The 20,169-nt window shown below is 30.8% G+C and overlaps 1 protein-coding gene across 2 annotated transcripts in view; it reads left to right on the top strand.

Annotated features, from left to right (window-relative positions):
• LOC106681930 (uncharacterized) overlaps positions 1-20,169 on the top strand; it is a 217,714-nt gene that overhangs the window by 188,775 nt on the left and 8,770 nt on the right. For both annotated transcript variants that reach the window (XM_014422524.3, XM_014422523.3), the window contains exon 5: positions 9,374-9,596. In XM_014422524.3, coding sequence (XP_014278010.1) covers positions 9,374-9,596 — 223 coding nt within the window. The remainder of the gene's footprint in view (positions 1-9,373; positions 9,597-20,169) is intronic.

The following is a 20,169-nucleotide window of genomic DNA, read 5'->3' as shown; positions in this document are numbered from 1 at the left end:
TCCTCTCTCCTTCCTCCTCTTTGTCCTCTTGGCCCTTCCTACTTTTCATATCAGTCTACACAAAAATCTATTGTAATTCTTTCTCCTTTGTTCCATTATCTATTGCTTGTTGGCATAATTCTATAGAGTTCTTTATAAGTCTGAATGAAATTTATAAATTTAACTCAAACTACACTATTACCAGAGATCGCGCCTTTTAGACCTAAAAGGACAATAAAAGTCAGATTAATAAGTAGAGATATCATATTTCTACTATTTTATATTCGTTTATGACTTTGTAACTCTTATCCATCTTCTACTTTACCATTAAGGCTTAAATTTTATCAGTTTGTCCCTTTGATAGTAAATGATAAAATAGAAACATTGCTCCCAACTCTCATAAGAGTCTTAGCGAAACAAGTTTCCCACCAACGGGGAAAATTTCCTAACAGATTTTTATAACTTTAACCTTGGCTTATTATCAGCATGAGTTCAAAACATAGTCACAATGCCGAATGCGTTCTGAAAAAATAAATCAATAATTTCCATTTATTATTAACACAGATCTAAAACTAGAATTGGATGACAATTTTAGTGAATTTATATATTTTCGTTGTGCAGAAACCATTCATCCGGACCGGATATTTTACGTAATATCTTATTATTAAAAATCCTAAGGCGCTATAACAGTTCAAAAACCTTAATCCCTTTGTAATCATGAGAGATAGTTGACCTTGGATAAATTATACGTGGAGAAGATGGTGGGGGTGCGATCAAAATATAACACATATAAGATGAAGTAACTTATTTAATTATGCCAACGTTTCGGCCAAAATTTAAAGCCCCTGATGAAGGCTGTTAGCTTGAAATACCTTAATCCCTTTGTTAACGAGACCACATTTCGCTTCCGTAAAGAACAGCAGGAAGCGTAATAGTTTTGTAAATTCTAACTTTTAACTTTCTGCACAGATGGCACAAGCTATGCAATTTCGAAATTGAAAAATAATTGCATTTCCCGCTTTTAATTCCACATTAATTTGTTTCTTTTTATCTAGTTACCGTAAAATCTAAATAATCTCAAACCTCTCTATCTATTCAAATGGATTCGAGACTTTTTACCTTATTAGATTTTATCAACTTCCCCGTCCTCACCCATAATTATCAGCATACCCAAGCATTGGTATTTTACCAAGCAAAGTCAAACCTTTTTCGGTATGCATCACATTTCAAATAACATATTCTAGTGATAAATTAAATGAGATAGGTGGTATAAAATCGCCTTTTTTTGAGGTTGACTAAATCACAAACTTCTCATAATAATGATAACCGATTCGAACTTAGTTAAACATTTCGGGTATACACACCCTAACTACATAGGCGGTCAACGAATTCGTATGCCTTTTTGAAATCTACATAAAGCTGATGAAGCTGTGTTCCAGTTTTTCTGTAATATTGGATGCAATGAAAATAGTTCATCAATAGTTAAACGATTTCACCTGAGACCAAATTCGTAATTTCCGATATTTTTTTTTAGTGTATTCAGTGATTCGACTAGTTGAGTCTAACGTAAATATTTTATAATGTACAGAAATAATTGAGATTCCTCGATAATTATTAGAATCCATTCTTGGTCCCTTTTTGTAAATTGAAATAAATAAATACTCCCTCAATTACTTTCTCTTAAATTTTAGACTCTCCAGATCTACCGCTTACATTGATTAGTTCACCAGAAATATTGTCAGTTTCCGATGCTTTGTACGACATTAATTTTCCACTGGCTGTTTCGACTTCTTTAATCAGTTCTTCTAAGAACGGTTCAGCACTCAGGTATTCGTTCTACTGGATTAACTAGATCTTATTAATTTATCTCATTTCAGATAATTAATAACTTTCGCCCTACTCGCATATTTTTTAGTTCACAAAATATTAAAACATGATAAAAAAAAATTATTATTTTCGTTCATAATTATTCAATTGAAAATAATGTTTAAACTTTAAAAGTTCATTATTTATGAAATAGAAAAACTGAATCACCATTATTTTATTTTATGCAATACATACACAATAATTAGAACAATATTCAGCTGTTAAATTGTGGTTTGTATTTCATTCGACTTTAACTAACTTTGCGCCGTTAACTCGGTCGCACCATTAAGCCCGCACGACCCGGGGTATAGCGGGTAATGTAGAAGGGAGCGCCTTTGATTAAATTAACACTTTTTACTTTCACTTACGAATTTATGAAATGTAAAGTAAAGGAAAAAATTGCGATCGTGAAAAAAATTGTATTCCACTTTTCGGCGGATACACACGAGTCCAAATAACCAAGTTTCGCAAAATGGTCTGCGTTTTTGTATGTATGTTGTAAGGCTAGCACAAAAATAAAAATTCGTGGAAACTAAAATTACATATTTAAGGTAATCAAGTGGGATGTGTTAGCAACGCGGAATTGCCACTTTATAGAATCGATTTTTCTCCGAAAGAGCCTTAACCATTATAATTAAATTTGGTGAATCAATGAGCAATTAAATGTACTAAAATAGCAATAAAATAAATTGCATGTTGAGTATACCGGGCATGTGATAGCAACTTCTTCGAGAAAATCGAATAGAAATCGAGACATGCCACTTTATAAAATCGATTTTCTCCAAAACGGTTTTAACGATTGTGATAACTCGTTGTATCAGAGCGCAATTAAACGAACTTCAATACCAGAACTAGTAATAATATAAACTCCATGCTGAGTATACCGGACATATGATAGCAACTTCTTCGATAAAATCGAATAGAAATCGAGAAATGCCATTTTATAAAATCTATTTTCTCCAAAACGGTTTTAACTATTGTGATAGCTCGTTGTATCAGAGCACAATTAAATGAACTTCAATTAAAGAACTAGTAATAATATAAACTCCATGTTGAGTATACAGGACATATGATAGCAACTTCTTCGATAAAATCGAATCGAAATCGAAACATGTCACTTTATAGTATCAATTTTTCACATTTTATCGATTCTCTAAAACAGCTCTAACGATTTTGATTAAAAATGACTACTACGTATTTTTAATGTGCGTTCAGGTCCAATTGGCAGAGGCAATGCTAAATAAATTATATAAATGGACAGGAGTAATTAGTTATAATGTAAAAGAAGGAAATATGATTAAATGCATACACCCAGTTCTAGGATTTTAGTTCAGGAAAAGAAAAATGTTAAACTTTTTGAACAAGAAAAAGGATTTTCCTGAAAACTGTTGAAACTTGAGTTTGGATTAAATCTGTCAAATGAAAGGCTCATTTGGTAAATGAATACGGGAAAGTATTGCCACAGTGAATGATATAGAAATTACTGTTCTGGAACAAGCTTGGATTAATTTCAAATCAAAATAGAGTGGTAAGTTAACGTTGCAAGTATAAACAAAGTCAACTAGTCAAGTTAAATTAGATATATTTAACTTAAAATTTTTATACAAAAATAAACTATTTTTTCCAATAAGTATGATATATAGTTTCAAAACAGAAAAACGTGTTTCTCACAATAGTACAGAAAACTACCACCCGCGCCCTTTCGATTGATAATGAATGTAAGGTAAAAAAAATTCACACTGAAAAGGATTTTAACTGTTTGACACATGATATTTTTTTTTTTAATTTAAAGATAAAATCCTTAAAATGTCCTAAATTTTAAAATAATTAAAATAAACAAAGGTCCTATGAACTATATTAACGACCGAAGGAGAGAGAAAAACATTTGGTTATTAAAAATGTCATGCTGGCCTAGTTCATTCGGTTGCCTTACACACAGCATATTTATGACTAGTGAAGCACAATTTTTTTTTAATTATATTAATGTAAATAGTCACAGTATGATTTTTTTTAATTGTCATTATAAACAATTCAGCATTATGCACTCAAGTTATACATGATTTATTCTTTCCTTTTTATTATTTATTGATGTATTATTGTTCTTTAAATGTGTTTAATTTTTGCATTATTTTAATTCTAAAATCAATTCTAAATTTTTTTCACTTTTTTCCATCACACATAAAAGTCAATTTAAGTCAAAAGTATAAAAATTATATAAACATTTCAAATATAGTAAAAATGCATATACATACATAAAACCTAAAATGGTCGTCCCCATTTACAATATATCAATATTTAAAAAAATAATACTTTAACACATGCATACAAAGATCAAAATAAAATAAATAAGTATATCAAGCTAAAAGTAATAATGAAAAAAAAATACCAAATATAATACAAAGAATCAATAAATATATAACTAATATAAAAGTAATGATATATATAGATGTAATAATGTATTAAAAAAATCGGGGTGCAGGTAGCCGCGGGGTAAGGCCTGTGGCTACTAACTCCAAGGACCCGAGTTCTAATCCGGCTGGGCAGAAAATTGTTTTCTGTTACACTGTAGCCGTGAGTCATATCCTGTGTGTTCTGGAGCCCTCCTGGAGCTCACCCACCCCCTCCTTAATTCGGTAAAAATCTGGAGGTCGAGCATGATTCTGACAAAATCACCTCCTTGCAAACGGTTGGTGTAATAAGAGTACTGAACCCCAGACCCTTCATGGAGGGTCCAGAATTAAGTACCTAACCCAATCCATACAATACATGCCACAAATCTCTTTACTCTAGATTAAGATTAAATTAATTAATTATAGTTATTACCAAGTTATACTTCCATATATCTGCAAAGCTTACTGCAGCCAATAAAGAACTAGTGCTAATCAGTTCAAAAACATTGCTTGATATAAACTTCACTTTAAATGTTATATGAAATGAGCCGTAGGTATATCTAATAGGCATTGATTTCATGAGACAGTTTTGGAAGGGACTGACGATTGCTGGGACTATAGGGAGAGATAGCGCTGTCACCCGTCCTCACCCATATCTACGACCCTCCTTCGTCACCTCAGGCTCCACCAACCAGAACCACAATTAATTCATTATTCAGAATTAATTGGATTTCTAATTAATCCTTTCATCAAAACATCACAGCCATATCAGGGATAACAATAACACTGTCGCTCTGATAGTGCCTAGTCGTATTCCGAAATTAATGTCACTTACATCAAATATTTTAGAATTGCAAACATAAAATTCCATTACGAGAGCATAAAAAATAATGAAATCTTCATTCCTAAATTCTGAAGTCTGTATCGGTGTATATTAATTTACACATAGTTAATATTGCCTAATATGGAATTTTTGTTAATTTATTTTTTTTTATATTTTATTATCGCAAGATCATAGACAACACCAAGACCAACTGTTTGCACCTAAACAATAGTAACTGATTGGCTACTCGAAAGAATTTAAGGAGGTAATGTGTACAGATTTCTAAATTAATCCTTTTTTCAGTTAAAAAAAAACAAGAAAAGAATAACTAAATTTATATTAATTAATAAATTATAAAATACATAAACTATTGTTATAAAGTCATTCATAATGGGAGTTGCTCCTTGAGCACATTCCCAGCTTAGTGATTAAAAGAATAGAAAGGAACAGAGAATCTAACAAATATCCCCAAAAATAAAACTTTTGTCCTATGATATTGTTAAACTTAAAAAATTTAATTTTATTGTTGCATATCTCAAATACGGTTAATCATATCTTCACATGTATCTCTAGCCAATGTTGGGTTATCAAAATGACACTCAATATCTATTGCTTAAATGATAATTGCCAAACAGCAGCTATGATATTTGCACAAACTCATAGCCCTCATTACTAAAATACTAGTGAACATTCAAATGGTATGTAGAGCAGATAGATGCAGATAGGTAGGTAGGGAACTAAGCCATGTAAACAGGACGGTATAATGCCAGAGCACATCGCACTTGGAAATAGGCGAGTAGTGATGAATTAATTTACATGGCAATGCAGCTAGTACTCCTCTACAGATGGTGAAAAGATTAAATTAACAGCTTCACGCTTATAACAACACAGCTAGCACCACTAGCACCACTAAATATTCGCCCTTCTTATCAGTGGTTCGTATGAATTTAACTATCTTGTAAAACGAGCTTGTTTCATTAGTCCACTATGCAAAATAGGAGAGCCTTTACATTCACTTGCTCAAAGCGACGCACACGCTTCCATTTAAGCGCGGAAAAAAAACTATCCCTCTGAGATTAGTTAACTAAAATATTTTACTAATTTGATTGTTAATATTCCTTCCTGAATTAATTTAATCCTCACACTTAAAAATTACTATTAATTGGAAAAATTACTATTTTTGCCAATCAATTTGTTTCTCTACATAATTTCCTTTGCAATCACAACAGTTAGACGAGGCGATAAACAAGTTGAAAAAAATAAATATTTTTCGTTTTTATTTTTAATTAAGATGGTGAGAATTCTCTAGAAGTATAAAATAAAAAAATGTTGTTATATCATACGAACCTAACCAACCGCAAGATTAATATCTATTATTTTATGAAAATAAAAATCTTAAAAAATTGTTAAAACAGATTTAGATTGCATCTGAGTGAATAATTCTATTTTGCAAAGCTTTTGTTATTTGTTTATTGTTTAATGGACCGTATAGATGAAAATTTATTATTTTTAATATATTTTAATATAGATGGCTGTCATATGAACCTTTCTTTTGGGGTGGTTTTCTGTTAAAATCAACAACTACATCAGACGATACAATATAAAAAAAAGAAACAAATCAAAAAAAAAACTTTGTTATTTTTTAACTTGTAAATATTGTATATTAGAGTGTAAATGTGACTAGAGACTATATTATTTTATTTATTTATTTTTTATACAGATAGTTTGATTGTGTTCATTTTGTTTATTTTTCTGTTTGTATATATTTTAAGAGAGTTTTTTTTTTATTCATTTATTTAATTTATTTTATTTTATTTTAGTATGTATGAGATCATTCATCACTATTACCTATTGCCCACCACTGTGTGGCATATTGTAATATCTATCAATAAATAAAAAGTAGTATTAAAAAAAAAAAAAGAATTTTTAACTAGTAAAAATATGTCGATTGAGTAAAAAAAATTAATTTATTAGTAGATACCTTCCGAATGTACTTCTAAAATGTATATTGCTATTAAGACGTACTTCTAATAAACCTGCTACTACAGCCAAAGCCAAATTATCCAGTCGCTTTTATTATTACCCCTGGCAAAGTTATCCTCTAGGTTGTTGCCAGAGAGTGGAAATTATGTTTAATATTTTAGCATATATTACATAGTACATTAATCATCTCGATGCAAGTAAATACAATTTTCAAACATAATCAGATTTCTTACAATCCATCTTCACTAAGTTGGGAAGAGTTTATAACTATTATTTATCGCCTTTATGAGATAAAACTTCATTATTTTTTTTAAAAATCAAAGTCTAATTCCTGAACTAAAAAATAATTTATTCCCTGATAACGAATATAATAAGTAACTGCCTCAGGAGAGCTGCCGTACCAGAAGAAGAGATAAGAGACCCCCCTGAAGCAGATAGTACACTAAGCCGCCGATAAAAAGCGCTAATGCCGCGGAGGGATCTCATTGACTATTCATGATGGAGGAGAGGTGAGGGTGGAAAGCAACCAGTGGGCGAGATGAAAAAACAACGGATAGGTTCGATTCCCGAAGAGTATAGATGGACGCTAATAGGGATGGCCCTGTTTTGGCAATTAATCGGCTAAATGGCTCTCCTAGCCCTTTCATTCCTCACTGCGAGGGTTATTTATCGCCCTTCCCACTCCACTACCACTTTCGGCTAAAACAAAGGTCGCTTTTCATCCAGACTTTTTCCTACTATTAAGCAAACGGTCTTTCATAACCGGAATGAAACTACAATGTCATTCAAAAGTTTCCAAGTAATTACTGTATTTTATACAGGTCAAATCATCATATTTTATTAGCTACTATTTCTTTAGACTATGTAATTATCATTGAAAATTTTAAATACTCCCTGTTTTCAAGATATTTATCGCAATTAAGTACTAACGAATTCCTTTGAGTGTTTAAAAACGCTTGAATCCTGAATAGTCCAGCAACTGCTGATTACTTATTTAGTAGATGATGGTACTGATATATACTAGACCAAACAAAGTTCTATTATTGCTCCTCATATTTCGGCCCCTCGCCTTTAGGTAGCGATTTCTAGCCTTCGAGCAAGACCTCCCTACTGGATTTCTCACTATATTCCTTTATTCCTATAAAATGCAATACTTTGTATATTTTGCAACTAGTAATTGAACTGAAAACAACAGAACCGAGCTAAATTGTTGTGAATTGTGTTTTATAAGTTATATCGGTCCCTTTTTCAGAAATTGTCTTTAGCAAAAAAAGAGAACATAAGATACAGCTTTCCTCAATATGACTATAGAAATCGTTTATCTGCGATTTAGGGATATTTTATAACATTTTAACACAAGTAAGGCGAATCGTTGAAACTATAAACGGATTCATTGAAAAGAAATATGAGCTAATTCCCTAACTCATATTATTATTATACTTTTTTTTCTATTAATTTTCATTCACTTTTGTTTAGTCTCTTTATTTCATATTATTATTACATATTTCAGTTGTTACATATATTTTATTTTCTAAATTATATTATTTTACCTACTTATTCAATTACCTATGTAAACATCTATTTTTCACTTCTTTCATCACTTTATTTTATTAATTCCATTTTGTACAATTATTTGTACAATTTTTGTATATACTTATGTCATTCTGTTTATATTTTCTGTATTAATTGGTTATTATCTTGTTCTATTCTTAGCGCTGAGGAAGGCTAGAAATTCTGGCCGAAACGTTGGCACAATTAAATAAGTTACTTCAACTTATTTGTGTTTCTTTTTGACCGCTTCCCCCAAACATCTTCTCGTATAAATCATCCACGGTGAACTATCTTTCATGATTACGTATATTATCGATGCGCTATTGGAAATTGAAAACTTTATTGTACATTTTAGTGAAGATTTTCTTTACTATACATGTCTTACATATGCATAGCCATTTTGCGCTCGGGAGTTGGCACACCAATCAGTCTTTAAAGGCAACGACTTTTAGGAAAGACTACACGGCTATCGCCTAGCTCATGTACTATACATGTCAACATTTGGTGATTGCAATCTGCAGCTTGACAATTTGATTGTCAGATATTATTTTTTTTAGGTACATTATTTCGCTTGATCATGTTTTGCTTGTACTTTTCTAGGCCAATAGTTGTGTAAAGTACACCTTGTTTTAGAGAAACAAATTAATTTAATAATTTATCATTGTGTTTTTACTGTATTTTCTCGATTTAACAATCATTAGTTTATGTGACAATTGCTAAAGAAATTGTATAATTTGAATAACAACTAATCACATTGCTGAACTGCTGACAATTTTCACAGATGAGCAACCAGTACACTATGGATGGGGCAGAGACCGAGTCGCAAGGGCCAGTGTACTCTCGCAGCTCTCAATTGCGTTATCCCCTGAGCAGAGTGGACGCCGGCTACGTCAACCTCAACTGCTCTAGCTTCGTGGCCGCCCTTCCGCCACTGTCAACCGTTCTCACAGTCAGGGTGTCTTCAGCGTCTGCCAAACCGGCCAAGCAGCGCCTCCACAACAGCGGTGAGTTCCCGACCAATTATTTTTCCTATGTCTAGATATAGTAATAAGTATTTCAATAATTATATATATACACACATATATATATATATATATATATATATATATATATAAATAAATTAATACAATATCTATATGTATATAAGAAGAAAAATAAATATATGAAATGAACATAATCTAAGTAAAATAAATTATATACAATATTTACAATATCAACCTAAGGATCTCCAATCCCACTCAATCTCCTACGCCTGAGGGGAAGAGCAGGGCCCTTCGAGATCCCAGCACAGCGCTCTCTCTGTGTTACTGGTAAAGAGCCAGTAGAGGCTGAGTAAGTGCGCTAAAGCCGCAATCACTCTGCATGAACGGAGCATCTGACCCATTGCCAGAATTGTCGATTGTGTTTTACAAAAAGGTCTCTTGGCCATAGCCGTTTCAACGCTATCAGGGATGGGTGGAACTAGATAAAGATTGAACCAAAGGATAAGAAAGGTTAGTAAGGTTTATATAGAATTTTGAGGATTTGGTTGGTATGAGGTCAAGGTCAAGGTTTGATGTTCAAAGGTTTAGCTGTTCCTCAAAGTTCAAGTCCGTAGGTCTAAATAGGTCTAAGGATAGTCTTATAAATTAATAGTTTGTTTTCTATTGAGAGTTTGAAGATTCTGTTGAGTAGTCGGTAAAGTTGGAAGAATCTGCTTTTTAGCTCTAAACAGAAATTATGCATTTTACTAATAATTTTGAAGAAGTAATTGAAAGTGAGAACCCTACTAGCTCTGGGGTAGTATGTAGGAAGTAGGGGTACGATAGTCAAAGAAACCCCAATTCGCGGTACTATCGTTGAAACATTTTCATTTTAAAATAAAACATTTTTTTTTTAACTTACAATTTCGGGGGAGAGAGGGGATTTCGTAATTACAATTAAGTCGATTTACAAGCCAAGGTTGAGAGCCCGACAAGACCACAAAGTCGATATCACAAAATTTAACAGTTGCATCATTATACTTCTGAAGCAACGATATGTGCCACTGTTAAAGCGAACATAGCGATAAGCTCTAATCATAAAATAAAAAGTGAAGTGTGAAATCTTCTTACAAGGAGACCACATGTAATGACTCCAGTTAGCTTTTTACTTCAGTTATTCTCGAAGCACATTGCTCCATTATCGCCCATTGGCCCCTGTTCTCACTTTCAGGAAGTATTTACCACCTTTCTTCAAGGTTTAAAACGTTTTTTGAATTTCGAAGCCTCATGCAGCTAAGACATTTTTTATTTTTATGTTCTCAGTATGAATTGTTTTATTTTTACCACAATATCAATATTTTAATCATTCATTGGATATAAATTCTAAATACTAAACCTATGATAATTTTAAACGATATATTATAGTTCTATAAATAGTTCTATTATGTCAGAAATCCTTTGTGTTATGCTTCTTCAATTAATAACCCTAAACGTAGGTACGGATATATTTTAAGTTTTTAAACCTATCTAAACAATAAAACCACAACTGCGAGGGACCCACGGCCGCTGCAATTACAGACACTCATTAGCTAATATTTTAAATTGCAGTTTAAAAATATACCAATTAAGCACAATTAATTAAAATAATACCTTTGTAGAATTGCTAAGGAGTTGGCCGTATATAACAAAAGAATGAAAGTGAGAGTTGATATCGAGCCGCAAAAATACTCTTATAAAGTCAGAATTTCAGAAACAGGAAATAGATATTGCATTATGTATTCAAGACATCTTGAATAATTCATTGTATAAATAATAACAACAAAAGAAAGTGCTACCAAAGCACAAATGTAAATATGTTTTACAAAAAAAGATAAAAGGAGATAAATAATCTTAATAATTTAATAAATAAATCTCAGATAAATTAAAGGGACCTATTCAGAGCCAAAATATTTTACCAAGGAATTTCTTTATCGTTATTACTTTGCCACACTTAATTATCCTTCATTGACATAGATCGTCATTTTGGACAATAAAAAGCAGTTTACAACTTTCTCAATTATAGAACATGAAACATGAATTTTATTGTACGGTATTCGTTATTTACGTTCCACTGTTTTAGAAGTACGTTAATAAACCTGTTTAATTTTGTGAATTAGACTTCATAGTTTTAACGGCTTTTAAGGCCCGAAGGTGAATTTACTCAGCATAGCTGTAATTGCAAAATTTCTCCTATGGCAATTTTTAATAAAAAAAGAGAAAAAATACGTAATTTTCATAATATAAAATTATTATTCAATTAAAAATATTCGTCACAGGAACATATGTGTTTTTTTTTTATTAATCATCACTCATCTACCGCACAACAGTGCAAGAGCCGGATTGATAAGCCTCGATCTTGTGCCAGCTGGCTGTATCTATTTCAGCCAATTCATGTGTTAACGAAGATGATTTCATTTTTTGATGACCCCTTCCTGGTCATTTTCATTGCTATTCTAACCATGGTAGGAGGTCAAGTTTTCTTTTCGTAGGTCCACCACGGATATGACAGTCGACCCCCTAGGCACGATAGGACCGGTGCCGCTGCTGTCACGAGCCAGTCAATGTTTGAGCTTTAACCCGCTTGGCTACGAACGGCTCTCACATTCCTCCTCGACTGCGCCATCCCGACTGTTTCTTGTTCTTCCTCTTGACCTCCCATCCACTCTTGTTTCATGCACGTTATAATAATGACCTTTCTTTCATTCTGTATCCTTTTAACTTGACCAAACCATCGCAGCCACTTTTCTTTTATAGCATATTTGGCCAGTTTCACTATCAGGTTATTTCTTATTGTAGTATTCCTGATATTTTTCTCTTAGTGTTTTCCCCTCTATCATCCTCAGGGACCTCATTTTCATTGCTTAAATTAGACTTCTGTGTTCTGAGGTAGTAGTCTAGGACTGGCATAGATCAGTAAGGGGTAGTCTAATATATTACTTTTTATTTAATATATTTACTTTTATTATACTTATATTACATTTACCGGCCAATTTATCCTTTCACGTACTTATCCATCTATCCAGCCGTTTTCGTTCGATGTATCTCTAACTACTTATCTCTAACTTGCTCCAGATCCTCACTCTTTAGTCATATTATTCAGTATTCTCTTTATTCCCCTCTTCCTAATCTCATTATTAATGAGATCATATATAAATAAACATTTAAAGCATTTAATCTTAAATCAATATTGATATAGTTGTAATTATTAGTCAAATTAATGGTATTCAAACAGTAGCTTATTGCTCGATAATTATAACATAAATAACCATGTTCGCTAATAAATAAAGTGAAAGAAGGTACACAGCTAAACTGAATGTTCTCTCAATCCTTATAATAATGAAAGATCTCAATGTTTTTAGAAATAACATTAAAAAAATATTTAAAGAAAAAAGGGGAAAATAGAAACTTATATAATTGATAATAAAGTTAGACTTGCAATACCAGGCAATCTTTTAACCGTCGTGTAACTATTACTACAATTGCTTATGGAACTGACAATATCTGAATATAAATAGAAGTTGTAACAATATTCAATAAGTTAAAAAAACAAAACATAAAAATTATTTTGAGTAGTGGATGTTTTCCATTTGTGCTCCATGAGCCCGTGGCTTTATAAAAAGAAAACACATTTACGCTTAAGTAGTGAAAAGAAAAATTAAATACACGTATTTATTTGAAGTATAGTAACAATATACAATATATACAATAGTATAGTTACCATAGGCGTGGGAGTGACGATATACCAAATAAGTATAGTAAGTACATCACTCCTACACACTTTATAGTACATCGTGCTATATAGACAAAATAGTATACAATATGTAATGGTAATAATATTATACGATGATGCCTCCTATTAATAGCATAGCCCTTACGAAGACGGAATATTGAAACATAAAGGCGATATTCTTGAAAAGATCATGAACCAACACTTCTCAACTGACATCAAGAGAGCATTGAACTCAAACATTAACCCCATATACCGATCACACTGCCGTTTGAACCTACTCAAACCTGAATTATATCTAATATTATATCTTATAAAGGCTAAATTTAAAAATAAAATAAGCTGCATCATCCAACTAAGAGTAGGAAACATCAAACTACACCACGGAAACAAAACCATTACTTTCAAGGGAAACGAACTCTGTCCTATCTCCAAAAGTTCTTTCAATAATATTTTGTACCACATGCTCCTACATTGTCCAACCATTAAAGAAAATAGACAATATATCTTAAAGCCTCCCTTACTGTATCTTGCGACCTACAAAACATCCAAAATATATTGAACATTGATAGTAAAGACAAATTGAACAGACTCTATATTTATATTGTAACAATATGTAAAAAGTTTCATTTTGTAAGTGACATATAAATATTAGTATGTCAATACAATGTAAATAATAGTTTTCGAAGCCAATTAATATCTTTACTTATATCACGCTTTCTTTTATTTAAAATAAATCTCATTACTTTGAGTTTAATATAATGGAGTAATGAATTATGTTAATAATTGTGTATTATCCAGTTTTTTTTTAGTTTTTTGTTTACTGTTCTGTTCTGGAGCACTTGTTTTGTCTTTTGTTTATTGTTTTTTTTATTGTTTAATAGAGCTCTAGCTCTAATTGTATATTGTGTTATGCCTTTGTACAAGACTTTTTCTTTCACAAATAAAATAAAATTTAATCTATTTTACCCATTATGCAACATAGTGATCTCCCGTGATTATAATTTTTTTCATTAGAAAATATTGACCAGCAAACCGTACAATTAACTAATTGATCCCCATAAAATTAAGAAAAAAAAAAAACACGAAGCAAAGCAATAGCTGGCCGAAAGGTCAACGGAAATATTGATATTAAATGATAAATTGAGGAGCAGAAAAAGGTTAAGGGTGTGTTTTCATTTCCTATTAGGAGGGTGAAGTTTAATCCAATATTGGTCCCACTTGGGGTTGTTCCATCCTATCTAGGTATTTCATTTGTTTCCTCGCAGTCTCCTACTGCCTAGCATGTAACCCTCTAATTTTTTTCTTAATTTAACTGATCACTGAGCCCTTTTATTTTTAACTTTGAAAACTAACCCATTTATTTTAACGGCTTTTATAAAAAAAAGTGGTAAATACGTTTTAACCCTCTTTAAGTGATGTTAACAAGAATTCATTGAAAAAACTTTTGAAAACATTTCAAAATGTAATTTCTCTAACAAGAATGAATGGGGTTTTATGGATAAAAAAAACCTGAAACGCAATGATGCACTGTTTCTGATGTACTCTTTCTTGACCAACGGTTCTGGAAGGACGAGATTTTGTCAGGAATATTTTTCTATTACTTTAAGGAATCAACCACTTCGGGGTCATTACTACCTTAATTTCCGAAATTTTTATTAGTTATTATTTCCTTGATATACCAAATTTTCGTAAATCATTATTGGAGCACTATCTCTATAGAGGCTGTGTAGACTCCTTACTCTAAATATTTTATTGTAAATTTAAACGAAAATATAACAACACTGGTGTACCATTAGATATTAAATATAAGTAGGGAGAGATGTTTTGTAATAAAAATATGTTAAGGGGTACAACAATCGGAAGCATTTATTTTTATTATATTAAAGATCACCAGTTACTTCCATATAAATACCATAATTGTATATATAATAAAATACTTTTAATGTATATATGTAATATAATTCCAATGTACTTGAAGACAAGGCGATGATTTTAATTAATTAATAGTTCTGAATAGAGAACATTTTTACAAGAAAGATAGTTTCACAGACCCAACTAGATAATATTAAAAATCTAACTTTAGTTATTTTACGAAAACTAAATAAAATAGCTAAATGTTGATTACTTTCTGCATAATATGTGCCTAAGCCAACTTAATACCATTAAAATATTATTTATTTATTTTTTCCTACTTGTTATCTTATATCTTCTTATTGTAGAATGTAGTTTCCTCCCTGAGATCTATATAATATACCTTCACACCCATCCGGGCATCACATTTTTAAAGAATTAAGTACTGGGCTTCTTTTACTGAATCATCACCCATTATTCGATTATATCACTTTTATTATGTGAGTCCGAGAATCACTGGAAATCACAGAGAATCACTCTTTTCACCGAATCACGAGATCTCCATCCCTCCTCCACTCTCCCGGTTCTTGAATCACTAAAAAAAACTGTCTGCAATCATTCTAATTTGATTATTGAAGAGGTCAGTTTTACCGACTCATGGTTATTTTTAAAAAATTCAAAATAATTATTATTCCTAAGACCCACTTAAAGTATACTTTTTACGGATGTTTATTTTTTTTTTTTAATATGCTTTGTGCTTAACCCCATCAGCGCTGGGCTGCACCACAGTAAAGTATAAAAATTGTTCCATGATATTATATATATATAAAAATATATTATTGATTTTCATCTAATAATCAAGTATCTCCTGTTTGGTCGACCAAATGAGGAAGTAGGTTTTAATTTAAAAAAAAAGAAATTTATAAGTTATAAATATATACAGTGAAAATAGTTGAAATGAATATATTTAAAACAAAATTATTCTGATTTTTTTATTGAATGAATGAATGAAAAAAAAATTATAAGTTATAAATATATACAGTGAAAATAGTTGAAATGAATATATTTAAAACAAAATTATTCTGATTTTTTTTTATTGAATGGATGAATGAAATGTGTTTATTTATTTTTAAAAATTAAGAACACGTTGGCAATGGAAAAAATATCTGTCTGTCGAAGGAGCATTAACATTTTAACTAAAATATATAAACAACAAAACTTAAAAAAAAAAAAAAGTTATATGCTTTAAAAAATCAACAGGTCAGTCATATAAAACAATAATATGGTATCTATGTTAAAAGAAAAAACTCTTGTAATAAAAAGTAATATAGCATTGATCCCTCACATTTTTTATTATTACTATTTAATTGATTTCAGCCAAAACTCATTCACAAAGACCTTAACATCCCATTCGTTGCAGAATTGGCCCAAAACAGATATGCGTCTTTTCATTCCAAACTCCTTAACCATCCTAACCCATTAATTCTTAATCTTTCATCCTTAACAATCCGTGATAATCCTCCGAGGCGTCTGAAAAGAAGATGACCACGGGACCTTCTAATTTAAATTAATGCTTGAAGTACCACCGATGGGTGGTTCCTTCCAAAGATTTTCAAGTATATGAAACATACAACATATTTACTTATTGTATTATTTTGTACAGTTGTAAATTACATTAAATAAATGAATAAAAAAAAATTGATTTCAGCCAGAAAAACAAACAATAGTTCCAATTAATCAAATTCGCAATATACTTAACCTTTCTATAATTGAAAGTTTAAAAAAAAAAAACCGTTAGAAGAAGCAATTGGATTCGAAAAGTCAATTGTCCCGACTAAGGGAAATTGGCAGAAATAGAAGAATAGTGAGAATTAGAAGTGGGAGGAGGCAAACAAAAGATTTATTGTCAGTCAGTGAGGCAGTGGAGCGTAAAACGTTCATCCCTCCGGAGAAAACTAAATCAGAGCATTGCTCACTAATTCCGACCCGCCCTCCACTTCCCCTTTCCCCCTCTCATTGTTCAGAAGCTAGTTGCTATTCCATGCATCCTCTACCGATTCCATCCTGATTTTTTTTTTTTTTTATTTAAATGTAAATGCACACGAAGTACTTTCAATCCTTACACTGTAACATTGCAGCAGAGTACTAAATAGTACAATATGTGGCATTGCATTCCATAATCAGTCATGTTCATGATCAAATTATTATCAATATTTATTAGTTAAACAAAGTTTTGATACCAGATTAGCACAAGATGAAATAATTTCTTCCAAAATCAGTTAAATCACAAGTTATATAACTAATTTAGACAAAAAAAAAATACATCCTAATAATTTAGCACTAACGCTGTCAATTAAATGAATAAAAAAATATTTGAATGTTTTTTTTAGTAGAATGTTTAACATCAAAAATTATACATTAGCGATTTTATAAAATATTAGTTTAAAAAAAATTTTTTGTTATCTCGGTTTCAAGTAAACGTAAAAGTTAAATTATTTACTTCAGGCTATATCTGTTCAGAAGATAAATATACATTCGAGAACAAAAACTACAAAATAGCTTGTAGAAAGAAAATTAAACGATTTATATAAGAAGGAATAGCAGAGATTTTTTGCAATAAAAACTTTTGTTCATACATACATATTTATTTTAATATGTTCCTGGATTTCTATTAAAAGTTATACCGATAATTTTATTTTAATGATTAAGTAATTTATATTATTGGACATCATATTTGGACTATAGATGCATGTAAAAGATGGTAAAGCAATTCGCTAATTCTTTCTGTAGTTAATGGACCTTGTACTTCGCACAAAACCGGTTTTGAGTCGTTCTGTATTAATAAAATACATGGTATTAATACCAAGACAAAACAAAAAATGAAAAAATTAATTTAATTTAGTTATTTTTAAAAAAATTGTTGTAAATATAGTACCAATGTATTTCGTTTTTATTATTTTTTTATATTGTCTTAAGTTGTTAAAGTGAAAAGTTCTCACAAACAAAGGTTTTTCTCAGTAACTAGCTGACCCAGGAATGCTTCGCTATATTTGAGTATGTATATGGGTTTAATGAACACAATTGATAGTTTGTTGTCAATTATTGAATTTAGTTAAAACTAAACATTTAGGTATACTTTATTATTATGACTTGGTAATATAAATTAAACCAATATATGCAATAAGAAACGAAACAGAAAATGTTTGTCAGACCGACTGACCTATTATATTATAAGTTTTAGGAGTCAAGTTGAAATTAGATTTTAGCACATCAAGAAACCCTTAAATAAGAATTTTCGAAAAAATCAGAAGATGAAAATTTTTAGTCCTAAATGTTTTCACTAGTACAGGAGCCCAAAAGGAGAAAAAGGGCAGTTATTTTACCCCCCCCCCTTTTTTTTTTTACTTTAATTAAAACTATGTTTAATTCCTACTCAAAATTGATGGGTCTGCCAAGTATAGGTAAAGGGAATAAAAAATGGTGGCTGTTTCAAAACCTTTAAAAAAATTAATTTTTCCATCAGAGCTATATATCTTTAAAACTACCAACAACATTACAAAACCTAAGAGAACGACATTTAAAGTAGAGTAAATATTCTAAAATATTATCCCTAATAGAGCTATGTATGTTCAACAGTTCCCGAGATATAGCTTTTTAAAAAGCAACATTTCATAAAAATGTTGTATGGGACGTACTGAAAGATGAGTAGAGAGCAACGTTTCATAAAAAATGACAAATCAGAAGTCAGTGGATTTATTTTGAGAAATCTATATCTCAAAAACCATTCGACGTAAAGATGTCTATTAGCACTCAAATTAAAGCTAGTTTAATGTGCTATACAGGAGTTTATGACGTTTATCTTTGTAGGAGTAGTAGTTTTTATGATATTTGCTAAAATATATTTGGACTGTATAGACTGTTGTTAGGATGTATCCCAAAAGTAAATACATAGTAAACACAACATTGTTATATTTCGATTCCATCTGAATTCCTTGAAATAGATATATTTCCAAATAAACAATAAAACATTACAATTGAATATACATTTTTCTACATTACCTAATATTTTTCAGTATTAGCTGAAAATGGTTAAAATTAAATAACAGTAATTCTTCCCAGCTTTGTCATAGTAGAATAAAGTTAACACCTAAAATCTTAGAATCACTATCCGTCCTCCCTCAGAATCTCACCATTCGAAACGCTGGATGCCACACCCAGTGAAACGTGGTGGTTCCATGAACAAATACTGGTAGTAGGTACAAAAAATATAACGTACACTTCCTTACTTTGAATGACAATCTCTTTTGGTAATTATTCAAGTTCATTGCCTAAAAAAGATCTATTGTCGTTGCCAGTCACTTCGATCGTGTAGTCTTTAATCTAAAGCATGTTCAGATATATTCAATATGAGAACGCACAAGATAATATAATATTATTGAGAGAAATAAAGTTTTAGTATTCTTTAAATCGACAAAGTTGGATATATGCACTTAAATTGTCAATATTTTTAAAACATCTGTACTCAAAATTAACCCAACAGGATAGATTGCATATTATATCTTTATGAGCATCAAATTTATTTCTGCCGATTCCGTAACTCTTCATGAAATAATTACTTTACTGAGTGATAAAAAATAATAATTTTGATAACAATTGTTTCATAATGATTTTTAAACGAATTGTGTCCATTCCCAGGTCCCTAATAAAATAAAAATCGGATCCGATGAGGCAATAACGATGAGGTATAATAAATGGTGGGTATTGGCGGCCTGTTGACAACAATATAGACTGCCTTTTCACATAGATGTCATCGTCAGGCCTCCGATAATAAGAAATTCCTCACTGCCCCAACATTTCTCCTCCTCGTAAATTTATTACCGACAATTAATGTTTTCATTTCCACTTCGCACTGATTTACGATTCAGTTGCGGTTTTAATTTCTTACAAACTGCTAGAAAAATATATTGGTAGCAAAATCTTTTGAAAAATATATTT

This window comes from Halyomorpha halys, unplaced genomic scaffold, assembly GCF_000696795.3.
Source record: "Halyomorpha halys isolate HHAL.00 unplaced genomic scaffold, Hhal_1.1 Scaffold374.1, whole genome shotgun sequence".
Taxonomy (NCBI): domain Eukaryota; kingdom Metazoa; phylum Arthropoda; class Insecta; order Hemiptera; family Pentatomidae; genus Halyomorpha; species Halyomorpha halys.
The sequence above is the reverse complement of the archived record's forward strand: the minus strand, read 5'-3'. Positions and strand labels throughout refer to the sequence as shown.